The sequence below is a fragment of the Poecile atricapillus genome, chromosome 2 (assembly GCF_030490865.1).
Source record: "Poecile atricapillus isolate bPoeAtr1 chromosome 2, bPoeAtr1.hap1, whole genome shotgun sequence".
Classification (NCBI taxonomy): Eukaryota; Metazoa; Chordata; class Aves; order Passeriformes; family Paridae; genus Poecile; species Poecile atricapillus.
Genome location: NC_081250.1, coordinates 146,138,950 through 146,160,072, shown reverse-complemented (window position 1 = coordinate 146,160,072; position 21,123 = coordinate 146,138,950). Strand labels below are relative to the sequence as shown.

General features: G+C 43.0%; 1 protein-coding gene across 2 annotated transcripts in view; it reads left to right on the top strand.

Moving 5' to 3' along the window:
- The window catches only part of ST3GAL1 (ST3 beta-galactoside alpha-2,3-sialyltransferase 1), a 76,974-nt gene extending 61,578 nt beyond the window's left edge, over positions 1-15,396 (top strand). For both annotated transcript variants that reach the window (XM_058833358.1, XM_058833359.1), the window contains 5 exons: positions 566-762; positions 3,948-4,127; positions 8,121-8,166; positions 10,363-10,482; positions 11,913-15,396. In XM_058833358.1, coding sequence (XP_058689341.1) covers positions 566-762; positions 3,948-4,127; positions 8,121-8,166; positions 10,363-10,482; positions 11,913-12,086 — 717 coding nt within the window. In that variant the 3' untranslated portion in view covers positions 12,087-15,396. The remainder of the gene's footprint in view (positions 1-565; positions 763-3,947; positions 4,128-8,120; positions 8,167-10,362; positions 10,483-11,912) is intronic.
- The last annotated feature ends 5,727 nt before the right edge of the window (positions 15,397-21,123 follow it).

The window sequence follows — 21,123 nt, the reverse complement described above, 5'->3', positions numbered from 1 at the left end:
GATTATACATCTCCAGCCCTCAGGGCTAACTCTAGTAGAGTTTCTTATTGCATGAGCAGCTGGTTCCTCCACAGTTCACTTCCCATTTCCCTCTCCCACACCTGGCATATGCCAAAATTTGTGGCAGAGATATCAGCCACGTCTTCAATCAGCTCCCCTGAGACTTTTCCATCATTTGTAGGAGAGTTAAAAGAAATCTTACACGTATCCTAACAGAAGATACTTGACCCAGAGTGGGTTTAGGCTTATAGAACACCAGAGGAACATTTATTCTCCTAAGGCCAGCCTCGGGGAAGATGTTTGATCTGTTCTATCATGTCTAGATAGAGACTTGAGGAAGTGTGAGAATCTGATGAGCAGGAGAAAAAGAAAGCCAAGTTTAAAAAGTTAAGGGGTTTTCCGCTTGATTTTTTTCACACTTCGGCTCCCAACCTGAAGCCTTGTGCTGCAGAAGGCAGCATCTGTGGGTAGATGGAATGCTCTTTGAGGAGATATTTCAAGCCATCTCTAGCTCACAGAAAAGCTGCCTGTGTTGGTAACCTGGAGCGATTTTTCTCCCTGACAGAAACTACAAGGAGAGAAAGCTCCGAAGAGTTTGAATGCCACTCTCACAGAGCTGTTTGGGCTCATCCCTGGGGACAGGGATCCACTGCAGGAGCGGGGCTCCTACACCTGCAGGCGCTGCGCCGTCGTGGGCAACTCCGGGAACCTCCGGCAGTCTCAGTACGGCCAGGATATCGACTCCCATGACTTTGTGCTCAGGTGAGTGGAAACCACCTCAGCCACAGATGCCTTTCTTGTCTAAAATTCACACTCTAAATTGGTATTTGGAGAGGTACAAGTGAGTAAACAAGGTTTCAGGGTCTGTCTAGTGAAACCTGGTACTTAAGTCAGGCCTAAGTTTCAGGGGCATAAACTATGAGTGTTGGAGCTAGGACCTCATGTTTTAGCTTGGACAACAAAACATTAATAGGTATTGATACTGTAGGTTGTTCTGCACAATCCATAACTGCCTGTGTTAAAAAATGTAGGCGAAAAAAGATTTGCACTTATGAGTAAAAGTTATTTCTGCAGCCAGTGCTCACGAGCAATCTTTGAGGCTTTTAACTGACTGTGTTAGATTTGACTTTCTTGCACCAGCTCACTCTTAAACAGTGGTGAGGTGGGGGAACCAAAGACGCCTTTCAGTGGACTGGAGTCACCTGTTTGGCTGCAGGGAATTTTTAAAGCATGGCATTGCCTTTCCCTTTTGAGGCAACAAGGTTGGCCACTTAGTTCCACTGAAAGGCAAGCAGGAACTAGGCAAGCAGGGCTTATCATGCAGAGGGCAGCCAAAATATCTGGACTAAATTCATCTCCAATGTGTCATCTGCCTTTCACACCACAGCTGCCAGCACAGCACAATTTGGAGAGCAATAAAGAGCAGGAAGGGAGGGATTGCTCTTGAAATGCCACATGTGGGATTATTCTCTCAGAAGCAACAAAAGCCTTAGAAGGAAACTGTGCTCTGAAGTCAAGAATAAATCAACAGAGCATCAGCACTGTTTGAATTGTTAAGCCACCTTGGCATCTGATGTGGCTTGAACATGGCATAGAGTCTTCAGATGGCATCTAAATCTTCACAAATCATATCAGGAGTTGCTTCCTGCCAAAAGTACCTCCCCAAAGGCAGAGGCATCAAGCTGTCCTTCAGATCCATGAAGGGAAAGGGAGAGCCCTCAACATTATTCCTACAGGTTGTAAATGTGGGGCAGCTGCAAATATGGGATGCTGTGGTGCATTTATGTTTAACTCTGAGTCCTCCCATATGCAGACAGCCCCGTTCCTGTGTGGACTTTCTTATATTGCCTGTCCTACGTTTCCAGAGTTGTGCAGGAAAGACTTTGCCAGACTCAAAAGCTGGTAGTAATAGCTAAGGTGCATGTTTCTGCCTCAAGGCCTTGCCCATCCCATAGCCAGCCATCCCTGACAAGGACAAAACTCTCGGTGACTTAGTGAACCTTCCAGTCTCAGATTTATATTTCAGCTATCTTAAGCCAGATCTGAAACAATTGCACAAGGTTTTAGGATTCACCGTGGGAATTTGTGCAGGAAAGGTGACACCTCCGTGCATCAACCCCAAAATCTCTGGTGACCTGAAATTCACTTCCACATCCTCTGGCAATACAGCCAAGTGCTGGGGAGAGCCAAGGAGTCTGAGGGGGCACCTTTCCTTCCAAACAGCATGTTCCAGCCCACTTTTATTTGTATAACTAGCTCCTTCCATGACAGAAGGAAGTTCCTGCTTGGTCCTTCCTGCTGAGACTGGGTGTGAACGCTGCCTTCTGCCATCTGGCACCGACAGCCCCACCATGGGTAGCAGGAAAGGCACAGAGACCCAAGGGCAGATTGTAAGATGACCAACATGTCACCCTTGTCTTTGTCTTGATGGAAAGAAACACCCATATTTTATACCTTTGACTACTGACTAATCTCAAGGTAAAACACAGAAAGTCCTGTGCTTTTCCAGTATTTCTACACAGTATGCTGTGGGTCGCTGGCAGGGAAGCCAGTAACAGGGAACTCAATAACAAATCCACAAGGCTGGCAGGATATTCTGACTACACTAATAACTCCCTTGAAGGGAGTTAGAAGAAACTTAAGTAATTCACCTGGGGGAGAACTGCAATAACACAGCCTGGCATAGACTTGATAAACAGATTTTGCATCTCCTGTTATCATTAACCAGGGCAGCATGTTGTCTGGCAATGTATGATGCTCCTCATTACCTCGTCAGCTACATCCTTCCTTGTCCTCCCTGTGCTTCTGCCAGGAGCTGATCTAATGTTATTGCAGGAAAAAAAACATTTTGCTCAGAGACAGCTGAGGGGTTTCTCCATGGTTTTACACAGCACCATGGAGTCATGCAAGTTGCTTCAGGGATCTCTAATGTACAATGTGCTGCACCACAGAAATATGCAAATCTCTTCCACTGAGGAGCTAAAGCAGCAGGGAGAGAATTGCTGATGTGTTCCCAGATTGGCTTTCAGAAGTGAACACAGGCACAGAGGCATTTCTGCAGTCCTGAGTTCAGAAATCCCTCTCTGTTCCCTGTATGGGCCACTCATTTAAGAGTTGGACTCAATGATCCTTGTGGATCCCTTCCAACTGAGAATATCCTTTGATTCTGTCGATCTGTGATACATCCAACATAAGGTAGGGCAGCCCTGTTTAGCCAACACATCTTAACTGAGCCCTGGAGGCCCTGGGCAGATCTCCATGTACTGACCCCAGGGTTACCTAAAGCACCCCATGTGTGTGCGGAGTGACCCTGAGTATCTGTGGAGGACATCCTACAAAGTAAAAGTAAGGTTTGAGTAAATGAAGGGTCAGCAGCAGGTCCAGTATTTGTGTCTATTTGGCACTGATTTGGTGCCTTTTTATGGGAGAACCATAAGGAATATTTGCTGCTTCTCATCAAACACAGCATGGTTTATTACCTTGACCCGAGACATTCAAATACACCTGTATGGATAAGGGGGAAATGGAACTGCAAGAAGTCAAGCTGATGTACTTCAGGGCAATGTTTTTCTCACCAGCTGGAGGATGCAGCTTTAGGATGAAGTGAGATGTGTCCTCATGGGCTCACCAGTCTTTTAATGACTGTAAAGGGAATGCAGGGATGTGCTCAGAGATACACCTGCCTGGTAGACACTCCTGTTCAGTCCAAGGAATTCCACACTAAGGCTGAGCTTTCATTTACTGTTCAGTCATATGGGTTATGATCATTCCAGCTTGCCTGAGGACCCTTACATCTGTCAGGGCTGTCTGAAGACCCTGCATATAGCACTCCCCTTAGCCATGGAGCATGTTCCTGCACCTCAAGCAAATGACTTGGTGAAAATTCACCAAAGTACTTGTACTTACCTAATTCCTCTTCTATCTCAATTCTTATTTTTGGGCTGCAGAATGAACCGTGCCCCCACTGCTGGCTACGAATCAGATGTTGGGAGCAAGACCACTCACCACTTTGTTTATCCTGAGAGCTACAAAGAGCTGGCAGCAAATGTGAGCATGATCCTGATCCCCTTCAAAACCCTGGACCTGCGCTGGGTTGTCACCGCTCTCACCACAGGCACCATCAACTTGTGAGTAAGGGCAGGCACAAGGGGTGGGAGCTCTGTACTTCACGTTGCTGTAGGAGATGTTAGCCTGTGTGGGGCAAGTCCCTGCTTCTCATCAGGCCTAGGGTGCTTTGCAGACCCACTCAAGTCAGAGTTCAGCCCTAAACACTTGATTTCTAGGAAAAGCTTAATGTTATATTGCAGTTGTTGAGGCAGAGATCGAGATCCAGTCTCTTACATCCCTGTGGTCTCAGAGAAATGAAAAGGGGAGTTTTTGCTGGTGGAGGTGACCAGTTTGATCAAAAGGCTCATAAGCTTTGGGGTTCACTGCCTCATTTTGGGCTTCTGCTCATCCCTCCTCCTCTCTGGTTCCTTGGGAGTCAGTACACTTGCAGAAGAGGATGAGGAGTGTGCGGGCTGCTCCCCTAAGAGCAGATGCAGACTGCAGCACTTGAGGATGAGCTCCCCTGGACAGGTTGGTCAGGAGCTTGGTCTCTCTTTCCTGGTGGAACATGACTGAGAACTGTTTAGAAGAAACAATGTTTTATGTGTCACCTCCATGACTTAGCCTAAAATTCAAGAGTTCTACTTGGCAGTAATGTGACACACTGGAATTTATTCTCCAGTTCTTTTTTGAATGCTGTCAGAAGTAAAGGTTGTCTCCTGCTAGATATATTTATGGCAGCACCAGAATTAGAAATGTGATCAAAATGCATGTTTCTTCTGGAAGCCTGCTAGCAGATTCTCTTCCTTCCTGGCTTTTCCTAATCCAGAGAATGAAATACGTGATATTTGTACTGTGTGCAAGGTTATCTGCTGGATGTGGAACCACAGCCTTGTGGGATCGCTTGGTGACACTCTGCTACACATAGGCAGCAAGAGCAGATCGGATTGCTTTACTCCAGGGAGAAATATTTCAAGACATTTCAACTTTTTTCCCAATTTCAAAGTCTCAGAAAATTTAAACTTGTAAAAGTGTGTCTTGGGTATGTTGACTGGACATAAGACCCACTTTGCAATTTTAAGTAAAACTCTGTCATGGAAAAACAAATGAAGTTTTATTTTTTTCTCTTCATTTTCTTTTCTTTCTTTGTCGATACATGTTAGATTCTTATTATTTCTTATTAAGATTCCCTTAACTTGTAATAAATCTGTGTTAGCTTCCTTTAACCTTTTTTATCACCAGCATTTAATATATACAGTCATAAACTGGCTTGAAAAAACCCACTTTCAAGACACACTCATAACTTGGGAAAATCAGTACACTTAAAAAAGTATACCACTCACTACAAGAACACCACTGAGGGGCTGAAGCCTGTCCAGGGAAGGGTCTGCAGCACGAATCTGATGAGGGGGAGCTGGGGACATTCATCCTGCAGAAAAGGAAGCTCAGGGGGCACCTTACCAGTCTCTACAGCTCCCTGACAGGAGGCTGTAGCCAGGTGAGGGTTGTCCTCTTTTCTCAAGTAACAAGGAAAAGAGGAAATGCCTCAAGTTTCTAAACCAGGGAGGTTTAGATTGAATATCAAAAACAATTTGTTTGCCAGTAAAGTTGTCCTGCACTGCAGCAGGCTGTCCATGGGAGTGGTGGTGTCACCATCCCTGAAGGAGTTTAAGAAATGTATAGGTGTGGCACTTAGGGACATGGTTTGGTGATGACTTGGCAGTGGTGGGTTAACTGTTGGACTCAATGATCTTAGAGGTCTTTCCAACCTAAATGGTTCTATTGTTCTGTAATTTACATGGACACAGGTTTTGCAGGCAGGTGCACTTCCTGTCCCTGCCCTGGGAGAAAGCTCTTGGTACTTCCCTGAGCCCTGCTCTGATTTCAAGTGAGCTCTTAGCCTATGAAGAAAGCATAACTGGTTGACCACAATGTAGTCACAGCAAGTGAAAAGGAAAACACCTTTGCTTAATAAATTACAGGATCTATTATATATTTATAATTGGATTGTATACAGGGGCTTGGTAAGCATCTGGTATAAATTAGTGAGTATTTAACCACATGAAAGAAATACCACTATTTTAAGATATTTGCCATTCTCAAAACAAGAAAATTGTGTAATTAATAAGCTGGAATAATAAAACCAGAAAATCATAAGCATACAAATCATAGCAATGCACATAGCATAATTTTAGCCTTGTAGAATTAACCTATAAGCACGCATTAAACACACAGTGTCAGATAATGGGTATAAGGAAATTGTTGAGTGCACATTTTTAAAGGAGAGAAAGCATGAAATAAAAATAAAACACATTTGAAAGTCAGTATTTTAGAAAGGAAGAAGTACTTATCTCCTTACCCTGGTCTGCTTGGGCATTGTTCCATGTGCACAGGCTGCATAGTGTCAGCTGAGTTTAGGCTAACAAGATCCCAAGTGTACTCATAGATAAAAAAAGATAAGCATCCTGTATTGGTTAGACTTTTACACAGTGTTTAATTTTCTGTATTTCAGCCAAATGAAATAACTTCCTAAAACTCGAAACCTGTGAGTTAAACATATTCTTCTCTTAGTATTATCACCATTTTTGCAATTTTTAGGATTCAAAACAAAAGTCAAACTTCAGATTGCTTTAATACTAGCTTCAATTAATAGCTGAGTGATTCAGACATTCTGAGTCCCATTTGACTGATGTATTTCCTGGTTAGATCAGGGATATCCACAAGTACTGTCGTGAACGCTGCATATTCGTTTCTTTGGTCTTCTGCTGTATCTATCCATGAAACACAGCCCTCTTGTTCCTTCCACATCACCTTTTTAGAAAAGATTAACTGTTTATTTATAATATATTAAGGAGATTCTAGCAGCAAAGAAGCCCTTGTAGACTTTATGAGCACAAAAAGGGCATGGGATCACCAAGACTGTGATTACTGATTTGCTGATCAAGGTCAGGCATGGGCTGCAGCTGCAAGGGCTTGTTTGCTGAGACCAGGTTTAGAGGTCTGTGTGAGTGTCCCTTTCCCCAACAGCATCACCTCTTAGGAGTGTTGGAACCACCCATCACCTCTCCCACTGCCTCCAGCCCAGAGCACGACTGCAGGTCAAGAGAACTTTGCCAGGTCACCACTGGTTTGGGAAGATTTAGACTAAGTTTTAAAAGTGATGATGTTCTGTGGTTCAAAGAAAATAAAACCTTAATGACAGGAACCTCGTCACCAAAACCCAAGCGAAAACATTCATACTGAACTAATAGAAGGCTTTGGTGATTTACCACAACCCATCTAAAAAGTGTGCAGGATATGTTTTGGGATATATTCCAATTACCAGCTCACCCAAATTCTTTCACTTGAAACAAACTCAGGATGATTTTTTTCTTACAGCACTCGTGATGAGTGCAATGCCAGCACACACCGAGCATGAGATACAGGGAATAAAAGTTCCTTTCATTTTTAAGATATGACTCGTGATTTCAATCCAGTCATAAGGTGTAACTTGGAAATTTTATACTGGCCATCAGCATCGCCCTGGGGAGGAGGGAAATAGTTTTCTGTGAGGGGCTGTGTACTGGGAATGCCCGAGTTTCATATAACCAGAGAACTGGTGAGCTCTGCTGCCACCGACTCTGAAAAGCCTGTGGTAGCTCCGAGTGTTAGGAGAGGAAAAGTCTCCCCCTGGTGGGAGAAGGTTTTTCTGCCATGAAATTAAACGGAAAGCCTTTCCCATCATCAAAGAGCCTAGACTGCAGCAATAATGATCCAAGAATTGGAAGTCTCGATCTCCACATAGTATTGACTCTACAGTGTATTCTCAACTTAATCTTTGGTGTCCTACTGTCAATAATTAACTTGAATATTTAAGAATGTAATAGTTTCCTATAAAATTGCTGCAGTGACAACTCAGTTCTTTTCCTGCTGTGTTACTTAATTGCAGCCTCATTTTACAACAACTTCTTGAGTTTACTACTGTCTAATAATTGGAATTTATTACTTTACGTGAATAATATTTTTTCTTTGGAATTACATTAAAAGACTAATAAGTTTGGCTTTTATTTCTCTTTTTTTTTTTTCTTTAACAGCACATATGTTCCAGTTCCAAGGAAAATCAAAGTCAAAAAAGAAAAGGTGAGCAATGCTGGTTGGTGGATTTGTTCTGCTAATTTATTTGTAGGTCTTTCGCCTCCTTCGTAGACTGCAAAAATCCAAGCAAGCCCTTGACATTCATAAAAAGTTGCAGCCAAAATGCAGACACTTTATAAGGCTCAGCTAAGCTAAAGATTTGGCTCCTGTGTGCCATTTAGGGCATAGATCAACCACTAAATAACTGTGGTTGGAAAGAAATTGCTCTTGTGGCTATGACATTGCATGAACACTGTTCTGAAGGTTGCATCACTTCCTCTGGTGCTGCTCAGGGACATTAAAAGTGCAGCATCGTCCTCCACAGAAACTGCTCTGTTCTTACCCATTGCAGTCATTTGTATGTAATGATGCTGAGGAGAGACTTCAGAGGTTTTCTTAAACAATTTTAATATTTGAACACCAAGGATGTTTCTCACTCCCAGGTCAGTTCCTTGTAATAAGGAGCTAAGTGAACTCTGAACAAATAAAGCTGTGCGTTCCCAAGTCAGTGGAGAATTCCTGGTGTTGGGCTCTTAGCCCACAGCTGCAGTAATTACCTGGAGCCAATTAAACAAGCCTGGAGGCTGAGCTCAGGCCAAGTCCAGGAAGGTTTTCTCCAGGTGTATTACAGGTCTCACAGGCACTGTTCAAGCACAGTTTGCATGAGAGCACAGACAGGACAGGCTGGAGGCAGGATTTGCCATGGGGCGGGATGTTAATTCCCATGTAGGAACTTTAGCCACTGTGCAAAGACTTCTGGTGTTGTAGCTGCATGGTTTGAGGATATAACCAAGGCAGGCTGTGTGGGAGAGGAAGAACCTCTTCTGTGGAGCTTCCAGAAAAAATAAAGATCTCATTCTCTCAGCCTTTGGAGAGACTGATTTTCCAAAGAAGTATGGGTGTTTAGTCCCTCAAGGGCTGTTAAAGTATGACATTAGCTCCAGAACATTAAAATTACAAATTGAAGCACATACCTTTCATTCAGGAGGTCAGATTTTGCCAAAGTGAGGTGAGAGCCTGAACTAATATCAGTTTATTTTCCTTTGTTTGAAACCATGTACCTCTAGGGTGCATTAAATGATCCCTTAGCTCATCCTTACCTGTTGTGAGGTTCATGATAACCTCTGCAAAAGCCCTGTGAGAAGCACCAGGGCAGGTTGTTAAATTCACATCACAGCTGAGTGGCAGCAGCACAGGGCATGGTGATATGCAGCAGCTTCCTGAGCATGAGAGGAGAAGCCTGTGTTTCTTCCCACACTGCAATGCAAAACACCCTGTGAGAAGAGATTACACACAGATGCAGTATCAGCAATTAACCTCTGGCTTTGTAAAAGGAAGAGCCTTGCAGCTAACCAGATAGCACTGAAGTGCTGTCACTCTAATTACAAATGCTGCATGGAGGGAAAAGCCTCTTTCAGGGGAGGGGGTTGAAACCAAGGGCTCCTACCAGTCCTTGGATTTACTGTACTCTCAGGTCTTATCTTAAGTGCTCTGTCTCTGTGATTTAACCTCTGTGAGATAAAAAAATGCATTCTGTGTCTTGTAAGAAAAAAAAACAACATACAGAATAGAAAAATGGCACGTTTGAAAAACAGGATAAAAGAAGCATTCACGACCTGATAGGCTCACTGATAGTTTAAATTTGGCCCTTGGTTTCCTTAGATCTGTACCTATTGAGGTACCAAGAGATGGCTGGCACATTGTGCAGAAGAGGCAGCTGCTCTTATGTTCCCACTCAAATTACAGCTGAACTGATGATCTTAGGGGTCTTTTCCAACCTAAATTAATCTATGGCTCTGTGAAACATATCATGGCATCCCATGCTTGCCTTGTTCAGGATTCCACCCCCCCAGAGCTCACCTGCAAGGTGCTGCAGGGAGAGTTGAATGGCTAATGCCGAAGTTCCATCTCACTTGTGTTGTTTCATACCCATTGGTTTCAGTAGGAATCTCCAGGATTTACATTACTGGAAGCAGGAGGGATATCAAGACCAAGAAAGGGCTACTGATATGTGATTGCACATGGGAAATATTCCTGAATGCACTTAATATGGGACTTATTTTTGCCTTTCACCTGCCTTCAAGGAGTAACTATTATTCCTTTCTTACTCAGTCTCTTACCCAGTGTCCTTTAGGAATTGTGTGCTACCATTGTTTTTTTCCCCAGGGTATTTTACTAATGAGTCTCTCCAATTTTGCCTAGATCCTGGTTTATAATCCAGCTTTTATGAAATACATCTATGAAAACTGGCTGGAGCATCATGGGAGATACCCCTCCACAGGCCTTCTGTCTTTGATGTTTGCTCTCCATGTATGCGATGAGGTAAAGTCCAGCTGGTTTTGGATATATGGATAAAAAATCAGGGCATTTCACACTGGAGAGCCAGGAACAACCTCTGGTCACTCACTCAGCCTTTGTTTTCCCCTCTCCACCTTCTCTGCTATTTACCTCTTCAAACATATGCAGACTTCTCAGAAACATGCAGACATGCTCAAGGGACAGTGATGGATTTCTTTAATGTCAGCAAATTGCACGGTTTATGATGCACTCCAGGAGAATATAATTAAACATAAACAGAGGTTCCAGCTGATATCAAAAGATGTCTAGACATGAATGGTATCTGTGCCCATCTTGCTAGTGAAAGTTTGAATTATGTTTTGTCTCATATTTTCAAACTCAGGCTTGTGGGTTTATACTGTAGGTTATAGTAAATGCCTTTGCTCCAGCAGTTACTTGGGGAAATTCTCTGGTTTGAGTGATGTGAGCTGCTCCAAGGTGACTGGAGACTCAGCTGGTTAGAGCAAGGTCAGTTCTACAAAATTCTGCAATCATGGGCTTGGCAGCATGGGGGAAATAATCACTTTGCTGCCAAAATCCCTGTCCTGGACACATCTGCTGATGAGAGTGTTGGTCACCCCAGCCTGTTTTGCTTGGAGAGGTGATGGAAATACTCCTAAAGATACTGGAAGAAATTCTTATCATAGTCACAGCAGGTTGGATGGAGCCTGTTTTCTGGTAAGCAGGCAATGAACAGGCCTCTGACATTACCAGAAAGAACTTAAAAATAGCTCATATTTGAATGGCCCTGGGTGTGGTTGGTTTAGGGAGCTGGTTTGAGGCTATGGCCCATTCAAATACAGTCAGATATATCACCACTCTGAGCTTAAATAAATTAGTGGTGATGTTTGGACTGATGTTACCGTCAGAGGAGACAGGCATAGGCATCGACAAACCAGACTTTGGGAGAGGGAGAGGCTGTAGGTGGGTACACATGCAAAGAACATAAAATCCATCTGTCTCTGAAGTAACTGAAAATATCATATAATCAAGCATATAAGTGTGGTCACCATGAGTCATTATTTAGAAGACCAGGATCAGGCCAAATTTTTTTTTCACTCTTTGTGACTTAAATCAGCTACAGAGGAGATTCCCATCCCAAGCCACAGATCTCCTGGGGTCAGTCATGCTTAAGGGATAGGAATGCATTTTCATATTGCCAAATAAGAATTAATGGATGGAAATCTCCTTTTCCCTCTGAGTTCAGGTCTGGAGGTGTCTCAGCACAGGTGCCTTGGGTAGGCCCTGGGCTGTTTCTCTGTGGTCATGTCCTGCAGCAGAAGAGCTCAGGACGCCACTGAGGAGCTCAGGTGCTGCTGCCTGTAAATACACTGAGAGTAAAGATTTTCTTCAGCATTTCAGATGAGGAGCAATTGCTTTCCAGTCCATAACACTGTTTCTCCCTTCCATCCTAGGTGAATGTGTACGGCTTTGGAGCAGACAGCAAAGGACACTGGCATCATTACTGGGAAAACAACACTTCAGGTGGGGCATTCCGGAAGACAGGTGTCCATGACGGGGATTTCGAGTTCAATATAACTTTGACTCTTGCCTCCATTGAAAAAATAAAATTTTTCAAGGGCAGATGACCCTGGCCACGGGGACAAGTAGGGGCTGCAATTTCCAGCATGCAGAAGAACAAAGCTCAGTGAAGATGATCTGGACACCAGCCAGGTTTGAATGCGTGGATCTGCGGTGGATTTGGAGCAGCTCACACTGCAGGGAACGAGGCTGAGGACCGGCTTCCAAGCTGCACACGTTTTCCTATCTATGGATAGCCAGGAGCTACCAATCACTTGTGGGAACAAATTAATCTCTGCTTAGGCTCTACAGCTCGATTCTTGAATTACTGATGAAAGATCTGCCTGTTGCAATTAGAGGAAGCCTGAGCACAGGAACTGCTATCTGTGTGTCTGTTCTCTCCTCGAGCAAGGCAGGAGATCCTTGAAGAGGAGAGGAAATGACTTCTGGGACTTGAGATCCACTAAGGCAGCTGTGAACATCATAGTAAGGATTACCTCAAAGAAATGAATTCACTTCTGCTGTTGATCTTCTTTTTGAACCACCTCTTCTCTGTTCTCTTACTACTTCCGTTTTCATGCTGTATTAAGGAAAAACATGATGAAGTTGCCTGGAGGAGTAAATATTTCAACCATTGCCTCATTTTGCATTGATAGTGTCTAGAAAATCATCTCATGTGTTATTTAACATTGTTTCGTACACTTCCTCCGTCCTAGTGATGGAGAAAATAATACTGAAAACTCCAGGAAAAAAAAATGGCCTTTTTAGCCACTTGTCTGTTTCATTTGGTTATATGTAATTTTGGGGGGTTTTGTGCTTTTTTTCTTTGGTTTTTTTGTGGGTTTTTTTTTTTTTTTGGTGGAAAATACCCTGAAATTGTTTTTTTATTTTATTTTTTTATTTAATCAATTTAAGATTGGAAAGTGGACTTTCTTCAAGTCATTTATATGTGCCTTTTATAATTGTGCAACAAATGTGATTTTTTTTTCAAGATGACAAACCCTAAATTAAACATTTTTTTATTAAAAGGGGGGAAAAGTAACCAAAGTTTAGCTTCTGTCTGGTATGCTTTTGTAGTCAAAACCAATAATAACAACTCCTATATTGTACTTGAACAAACACAAACAAGACAATTTTTAAAGGTAGCTTTTACCTTTTTTTATGGGAAAATATTCAAAAGTCCCAAGGAAAAGTTTCTTCTAAATTTTTTTTTACAAGTTTAAAAATGCGATATCTCTTCACAAGCTCTCTATCTGAAATGGAAAAAAAAAATCATGGTTTGGGATATTAACCAGTTATACACTAAGATTCTTTTGTAGTGTAGCAGCACCTACAAAGACACAATCTGCACAAGCTGATCTTAGAGCATGAGACAGACTTCAAAATCATGCACATCTCTGGAGAAATGTGTATTTTGATGTCAGTACCTCCAGGCAGTGAGAGGAGGGGAGGTACAGTGGAGGTTTTATATCCACAGATTTTTGATGGAATCAGTGCATTAAAGCTTCAAGGACAGATAAAGTATAAATCCAAGTTCAGGCAGTGAAGAATGGAAAACAGTGGCCTTTTCTTCTCAATATCATGGAAACAGGACTCATGAATTATGGATCCACTTTCAGCCTTGGTGAAACCAGGGGAGTTCTTGCCACAGACTTCGAGGGACTTTCGATTAGGCTGGGGAAAAATGGCATTTTTAATTTTTAATGTATCACATTGATTGGAGGTTTTTTTTATGTCAAAAGAAATCATCATCTAAAGGTCCTCTCTTCTATGCACCGGTTGTGGCAGCATGTCCAAGCAGATGAATATTTGAGGTCAGTGAAAGCCCTTCAACAGTGATGTGCTCCATCCAAGATTTATCCCCTAGTCTTTCTGCACCAGTTGGTACCAGTGAGGTGCCCTCCAAGGCATCAATACATGGCACAGTGTCATGGTCAGCTGGAATTTTGGGCCACAGCACCGTGCACCAACATGAATTGCTTTACTCACTTGTGGGGTATAGAGAGCCAAGGATGCCAAATGTCTGTGTGGGCATCGAGCTCCCTCAGCTCGTGTGACCCTTCAGGTCAGCAACATGGAAAGGGCAGGATTTTCAAATCCTCATGATGAGACCTGTTCACGATCCTCATGTCAAGAAGCCATTTCCCAGCACGGTGGCCAGCAGAACTCACCTGCATGTCACAGGCACAGCAGATTTGATGGGCTTACTGTCTTCTACATGTCCTTTGAAAAAGAATGAAGCATTACTGCCTGAACCATGTTTGTTTGCTTTAAGCATTCCTGCTTGTTTAAATTGCTGTTAATCAATATGCCTCTTGTGAGATGCTGCAGTAATACAAACAAAGCAAGTTTAAAAGGTAAAAGACTATGTGTAAGATGCCAGTGACAACTTCACAGTGTGGCTGGATTTTGGAGCTTCAAATACTTTTCTTTTTTTCCTCATGGACAAATATTAGTAATTCAGAAACATTGACTGCTCTTTCAGTCATTTTTAGAAAGATTTGGAAGAAAACTCATGGTGGTTTATCCCCTTGATGTTTTGCTTTTGTTTTTGTTTTTAATCATGGGTCAATTTAGAATCAAAAAAAGAAGCCAGCTATATTCTAGCCTGTGTTGTTCTGAAATCTTCCTTTTGCTGTTCTAATAAAATTTCCATTTCCCCTGAACATTCTGCCTCTGACAGCACATATAAAACCTCGTGGCTCATATATGCAGATAGGTTTAGTGTCCTTGTCATGGAACAAGCTTCAATTCCCATTTAATTTTGTTGTCAACAGCAAGCAGTAACTGTGTACCACTGATGTCCATTTTTCAGAGTGTTAGGAGAGCAGAGAGTGGATCTCTCCAGGTGTAGGATGAGGAATAGTCTGTGTCATCATGTTTCTATTCCAGGGGAACTTTTTCTAGAGTCCTTTAGGCAGCTAACTATTGTGTTAGATTCTTCTCTCGGTTTCTCCACAATTTTGCTGCTCTTTCAATTGCCTTCAGAATCAGGAGATACCAACAAATGATCCTGAGGGAAGAATTAATTTCCACTGGCATTGTTGAAGGCTGTTTTCATGCTAGAAACTTTTTGGGTTTTTTTGGTTTAAAAGAACCAAGGAAAACATTTAACAACATGTTAAGGCTTCAAACTCTTGGACTTGGACTGCCACCACTGCAAAATCTCTGAAGCACTCCTTGAGTGTGTTATGTTTTTTACCAAAGCCAAATCTCTTGAGCACTTTTTTCCTCCCATGACCAGGTTTTCTTTGTAATTTTCTCTGACTTCACAATCTATTATGATTTTTTTCTCTAATGGTGGGAAGTCTCATACAATCATTCGTTGATATTTTATTTATTTAATTTTTCAGTATGATATGAATCAAAATAAATTTTTTATTGTAATCAAATCAAAGTGTTTCTGTGCACACTTCTTTTTCCACAGTATTTTCATTAGCTCCTAGAACCTCTTCTGTCACATAACAGTGTAATGAAACTTATTCCATTTCTTCACACCCATCCAGTCGGACTCAGTGATCTTAGAGGTCTTTTCCAACCTTTATGATTCTGTGATCCCTTGGGTGACCTCGACATGTTTCAGGCTGCTTGTGGTCATGGCATCACACTGCTCACATGGCAGCTCTAGGCCTTTCTGCAGAAAAGAAATTGAACCTAATGTGGTCTCCTGATGGATCTATGCTCTATTTAAGAGATAAATAAGGAAAATTAATGCAGACTCAGAAATCAGTGACTTGAGAGAAGATTCAGCTTGTCTGACCTGCCTGAGATCAGAGGATCTACCCCAGGTCCCTGTTTTTGGGCCTGCAGTGGTCACACAAGCACTGCAGTCATGGCTGGCTTAGCTGTCCTTTGGAAGAACCCCATCCAGGAGATGGATCCCTTTGATCAGGTGTCACTTCAGCAGGTCACACCCACATCTGCATGACCATGGCTCTACATGTGGGAACACCACCTTGGCTACTTTTTATGGACCTCATAAACTGCTCACTTTCCTTATCTGTCCTTTCCTTTTCATTGTTTAAGGGACTGAGTAGGGTGGATGGGCTGGCAGTGATGCAAGTTGCCCTTTGAAATGCAGCCATCCTGATGGTAGGAGCTCAGGGAGTCATCAGAGGTCAGCTTGGGAAGCTCCTGTTCAGACACAGGCAGTGGTAAGTTGGTCACAGTAAGAGCTGCTGTCTAGTGTGACCCTCAGAGCATCAGGTTCTCAGAATCTGCCTGACACTTTGCTTTTCAATCCAGGCTCTAGACGTGCTGCATCAGTGAGCTATTAGCCACCATTAATGGATACAGCCCAGCCAGAATCACACTTGTTGAAAATGAGTGGGAAGTAGAGACACACAAGTTTGAGGAGCTGTTCCAGTCGCTTCAGGTGCAGAGGAGATGAAAAGCACTTGCTCCTCTGCAAAGCAGAATAACACCAAGGAACAGCTTTCTTGGAAATCATTTTGTATTTTGCTTCATGTCCACTCACAAGAGGTGCAATGCAATGCAGCTTCCAGGTCTGAAATGATTTTGTCAGGAAAGTAATTTGCATAAAATTACAATCTGGAAACCACTTGAGACTAGTAAGACATGCAGCAACAACAGCGTGCAGACAGATGGACCGACCACAGGACTTGGAAAGAGAACTTTGCTTATACCATCAAATGAAGAGCAGAAGTACCCACAGGGGAACTGTACGGCTTCAGTCCATGGCATGGGTTCCTTTGATGGCTCACAGTCAGAATAGCAATTAAACCAAATGAATAAAAAGGCAAAGGAGTCCCTTGCCACTCTTAAAAATCTGTTTTCCCTTGTCTTTTCTATAGAATTTGAGGGAGTTAATCTCCTTACATTTATTGTCTTGAGGCAATATGAAATAAAATAGGGACAGTGAAAAGTTCTTCATGGTCAGGTACTTGTATGCAGAGGTAAATCTCTGTGTTTTCAGTTAAATTTTCTCCTGTAGGAAATTTACCATGTTGGTCTATTCCTTAGCTTGCAGCTTCTAAGGTAACCTTTGGCTGGCAGAATATAAATATATCCATGTGTGAGTGTGTCTGTCCCCATGACATTAACACTCCTTGTAAGACAGGACATTTTCCACAATAGTTACTGTTCCCATGTAATCAGAGACCCAGCAGCTACCAGCTGGCCTCCCTGTCCACCCAGACACCAGATCAGTAAGGAAAGCATCCTAACCTGTGCCACAAACACTGCATCACTGCAAACACTGCTGCAGCACCATGGGTCCTCCCAAGGATGCCCCAGATTGAGTGTTACATCAAGGAGCCCCTAAGGGCCATGTCTTCCCATGTGCATTTTTGTGTTTCTCTCCTTGCTTTGCTGGGGCTGGCCCCAAAGAGCTGCCACCATCCAGGGAAGCTGCACATTTCCCACAGTCTGGGGCTAGGGGTGTGGATGGACTGGCCATACCTGAGCTGTGCTTTAAAGAATTTCCTGTTTACAGCCACATCTGGTCTTCAGCCTGTGCAAAAACCACACTGGGTTTCATATGGTATAAAATAGTGATTTCATAGCTTCAGTCATAGAATCATTATGTCCTGGGGTGACTTTATGGTGCTGAATTCTACCCCCATTCATCTGTTTAGCCCAGAAATAGGTTTTGTGCCTTTAACACTAGATCTGAGAGGGAAATGGGGGTGAAAGAAAAGCGGTGGAATTTTTTCACAGCTGTATTCAAGAACATAGAATGGTTGGGTTGGAAGAGACATTTGAGATCATCCAGTTCCAACCCTGCTGCCATGGACAGGAACACTTTCCACTAGACCAGGGTGCTCTGAGACCCATCCAACCTGGCCTTGAACACTTCCAGGGATGGAGCATCCACAACTTCTCAGGGCAACCTGTGCCAGTGTCTCACCACCCTCATAGTAAATAACTTCTTGACAACATCTAAATAACTTCTTGACAACATCTAATCTAAGCCTCTTGTCAATTTAAAACTGTTCCCCCTTGTCCCACCACTATTTCAACTCTGCTTTTTCCTATAAATGTGGAAGGATGTGGGTATCAGGGAGTGGATAAGTGTGAGCAAGTTCCCCAAGATGCTGCTGAGGCACAGAGATCCTGCCTGCACAGTGGTAGAGTTACAGGAAAGAGGCAGGGGAGAAATTGATGACTGATGGTACTTCACTGAGAACACCAAAGAGTTGGCTGCAGAGAGAAACTCTGCAAGCTGACAGGCTTTATCATTTGAGGGTTAGACTGAATAGGTAAGGAAATAGAAATGAACAGATTTAAAGGTGAAGACGGGATACATAAAAATAAAGCAAATGGATCTTTTGGAGAACATTTTGAAGAAAGGTAGTTTTACCCATTTGTTTGGTTCATCAAAGTAGGTGGGCCAGGAGTGAATTAAGCTGGTGATGTTTTTGGGCACACACATTGTGATTTGACCCTGGCCAGTAGCCAAGCACCCACACAGCCAGTTCCCACAGCCACCAATCCAAAACAAGGCACTATGTGGTTGCTAGGAATAAAACTCCACTCCAGGCAGATTAAAATAAACTAGACACTTGATAAATCCTGTAGATTCCAGGGGATCTCTGGAAGTCTGCAAACATGTATTGCCAACATCACCTGAAATAAATGTAGCTCAACCTAACTACCTCAATTGCTGGATGCTTCTAATTACTCATCCATCCCAGAGATATCCCACTGGAATCAGGTGAGATTAATACTCACCACTAGCAATAAAGACAGGAAACTAGCTGAAAAAACTACAAGCTGCTTCAGGAGGAATGTACCTGGGGTATTTGTGGCTCTTCACTTCTTGTTAGTTGTAGTGGCTGAAATAACATTTTAAACCAACAGCCAGGGGCAATGAGAAATCACTTTTATGTGGCTGTGGGCACAGTGTTTGCTTCCTTTCTTCCTCGAAGGTGAGTGCCATTCCACCTCTCTGTGCTGGCTTCCTGTGGGCCAAGGGAATGTCACTGCTTGTCACCAGTCACAGGTTTTGTAATGTGGCTTTACAGCTTAGCAGAGAGATCCAGCAGATGCACATAAATGAAGCCAGGATGATGTTTTTTATTTCCTATAATAAGCAAAGGAATGGGAAACATCAGCATGCACACAGGTTAATGGGCCTTTGAGCAGTGAGATGTGATTAACTCATTTCAGTCAGCCTGGGGATCTCAGCACCTCATTAGCTTTTTCATTAATGGTTACAACTAATATCTGATTAGCGTCTGTTTCACCAGTAATGAGTTCTCCTTCTTAATGGAGAGTTTTCCACTGTGTGACTGTGAAAGGAAGAGGGAAGGAGCTTGCCAATTACTGTGCTGACGGGGCACTTTGCCATCAAGGTCTGACCCAGCTGTCCCCCCACACCCCTCTTACTGTCCCTGCCACACTGGCACAGGCAAACGTGCCCTGTGCCAAGTGCACTCAGCCAGGCCTAGGGAGAAGACCCAATTTTGGCTCCTTAAATCAGCCCAAGCTGTGTGTCAGTAGGTGGGACAACCTTGGAAGGACTGTCCCCCTGCCCAGGCTAGGGGGTACCAGGGGCAACAAGGGACAGGAGATGCACAGTGATGGGAGAAGAAACACTGGGTAGAGACAGGGAGCAACAGCTGCTCTCACATGCAGTATTCAGTGCAGAGGTTTGTTTTTTAATAGATTTTTCTAATAGACTTTAATAATTTCCCCACTAGAGCGTGCTGTTTTCCTGTTCCCATGAGTTATCCCGTGGATTCTGGAGCACTCTCACAGCAGTGTGTCACATCACAAGCTCAGAGCATGTTCCCTCCTGGCACTTCTATCTTCACAGCTGAGGCTTGGGATTTATTTGCTGAATCTATCTATTTTGGCCTCTGGGTAATGACTAAATGCAAGAGCCCACAGGCCATGAGGGAAAACAAGATGAGAGAAATTCTGCAAGGATTCACACCCTAAGGGTTTCAACCAGTGCTGTTTTCTGTGCAGTTTTCCTTTCTGTTTGAAAGGGGACAGCACTCCCAGATTTGTTGTGGATTTTTTTTTCTTTTTACTGACTCTTTAGAAATGTTCATCATTGAAAAAAAAGAAAGAAATAAACTAATTCTTCTCTTGTAAACTAATTTCCTGATAAAGAACAAATGTTTGGGACTTCTGGCTAAGTTGCAGTGGTACAAATCTTTTATTATGTAAAAGACTTCAGTTATAGCAGATCAAAATGTCCTTTGTGGACCATAAAGTCAACTCAGTTATTTCTAAAAGGGCTTTCATGTTATGCTACCAATACCATCAGCTTGTAGTTTTGGATTTATTTGTTCTCAGCTGTAGTACCCAAATGTTAAATGAGGCACAGATATATTGTAAAAAACAATCAATGCTGCAAATTAATTATCTGGGTTCAATGAAAACAGAAGGTCTCGCTGGCTGCCAGCAGTGTGTGAGCTGTTTGCCCAGTGTTTTTTCCATGATAATGGAAAGCACAGTAGGGCTCATCTACCAGCTCTAGACATCCTTCCAGGAATAGCCAACTCTTCGTTCCTGTGGCTACATCAGCACTGCTCAGACATCATTTTCTGGAGCTGGTCTCACCCCCAGTGCTGAGGACAAGTTCTCTCCAGCTGACTGACCATTTATATGTTCTGATTAGCATCTAACCCTGCATCTCTTGTAGCTTCAAGTACTGTCCCTCTTACCTAAAATAATGTTATTCCTTAAACTCATCTATATTTTAAGTGTATGAAATAATGTAAGAGTACTGCCACAGCACCATCAATGGGATTGCTATGACAGAAGCTGAATGTTCACACTGTGTCCCCAGAGGTGGCAGGAAGGGAATGGTGGACATTGAAAGGTTGAACTGGCAGCTGGTGCTCAAGAGGCACGTTCTGGGACATGTTTCTATATGCAGATATATAAACATAAAAGTAAGATATAATAAGATAGTTCATATCCCATTCTTGTGACCAAGGGCATGGAGTATGACTGTGCAGCTAAACCTCAGTGCCTTAGAAATAGTGGATGGTTTCATCTCTCTTTGGGAACAGTTCTTGGCTGATGCTGTGTCCCAGGCTAAGCCTGAGTACAATCTGTGGGGGGATGAATAGCCATGAGCTAAAACAGTGCCAGGAAACATGCTATGGGCTAAACAACATTGATGGT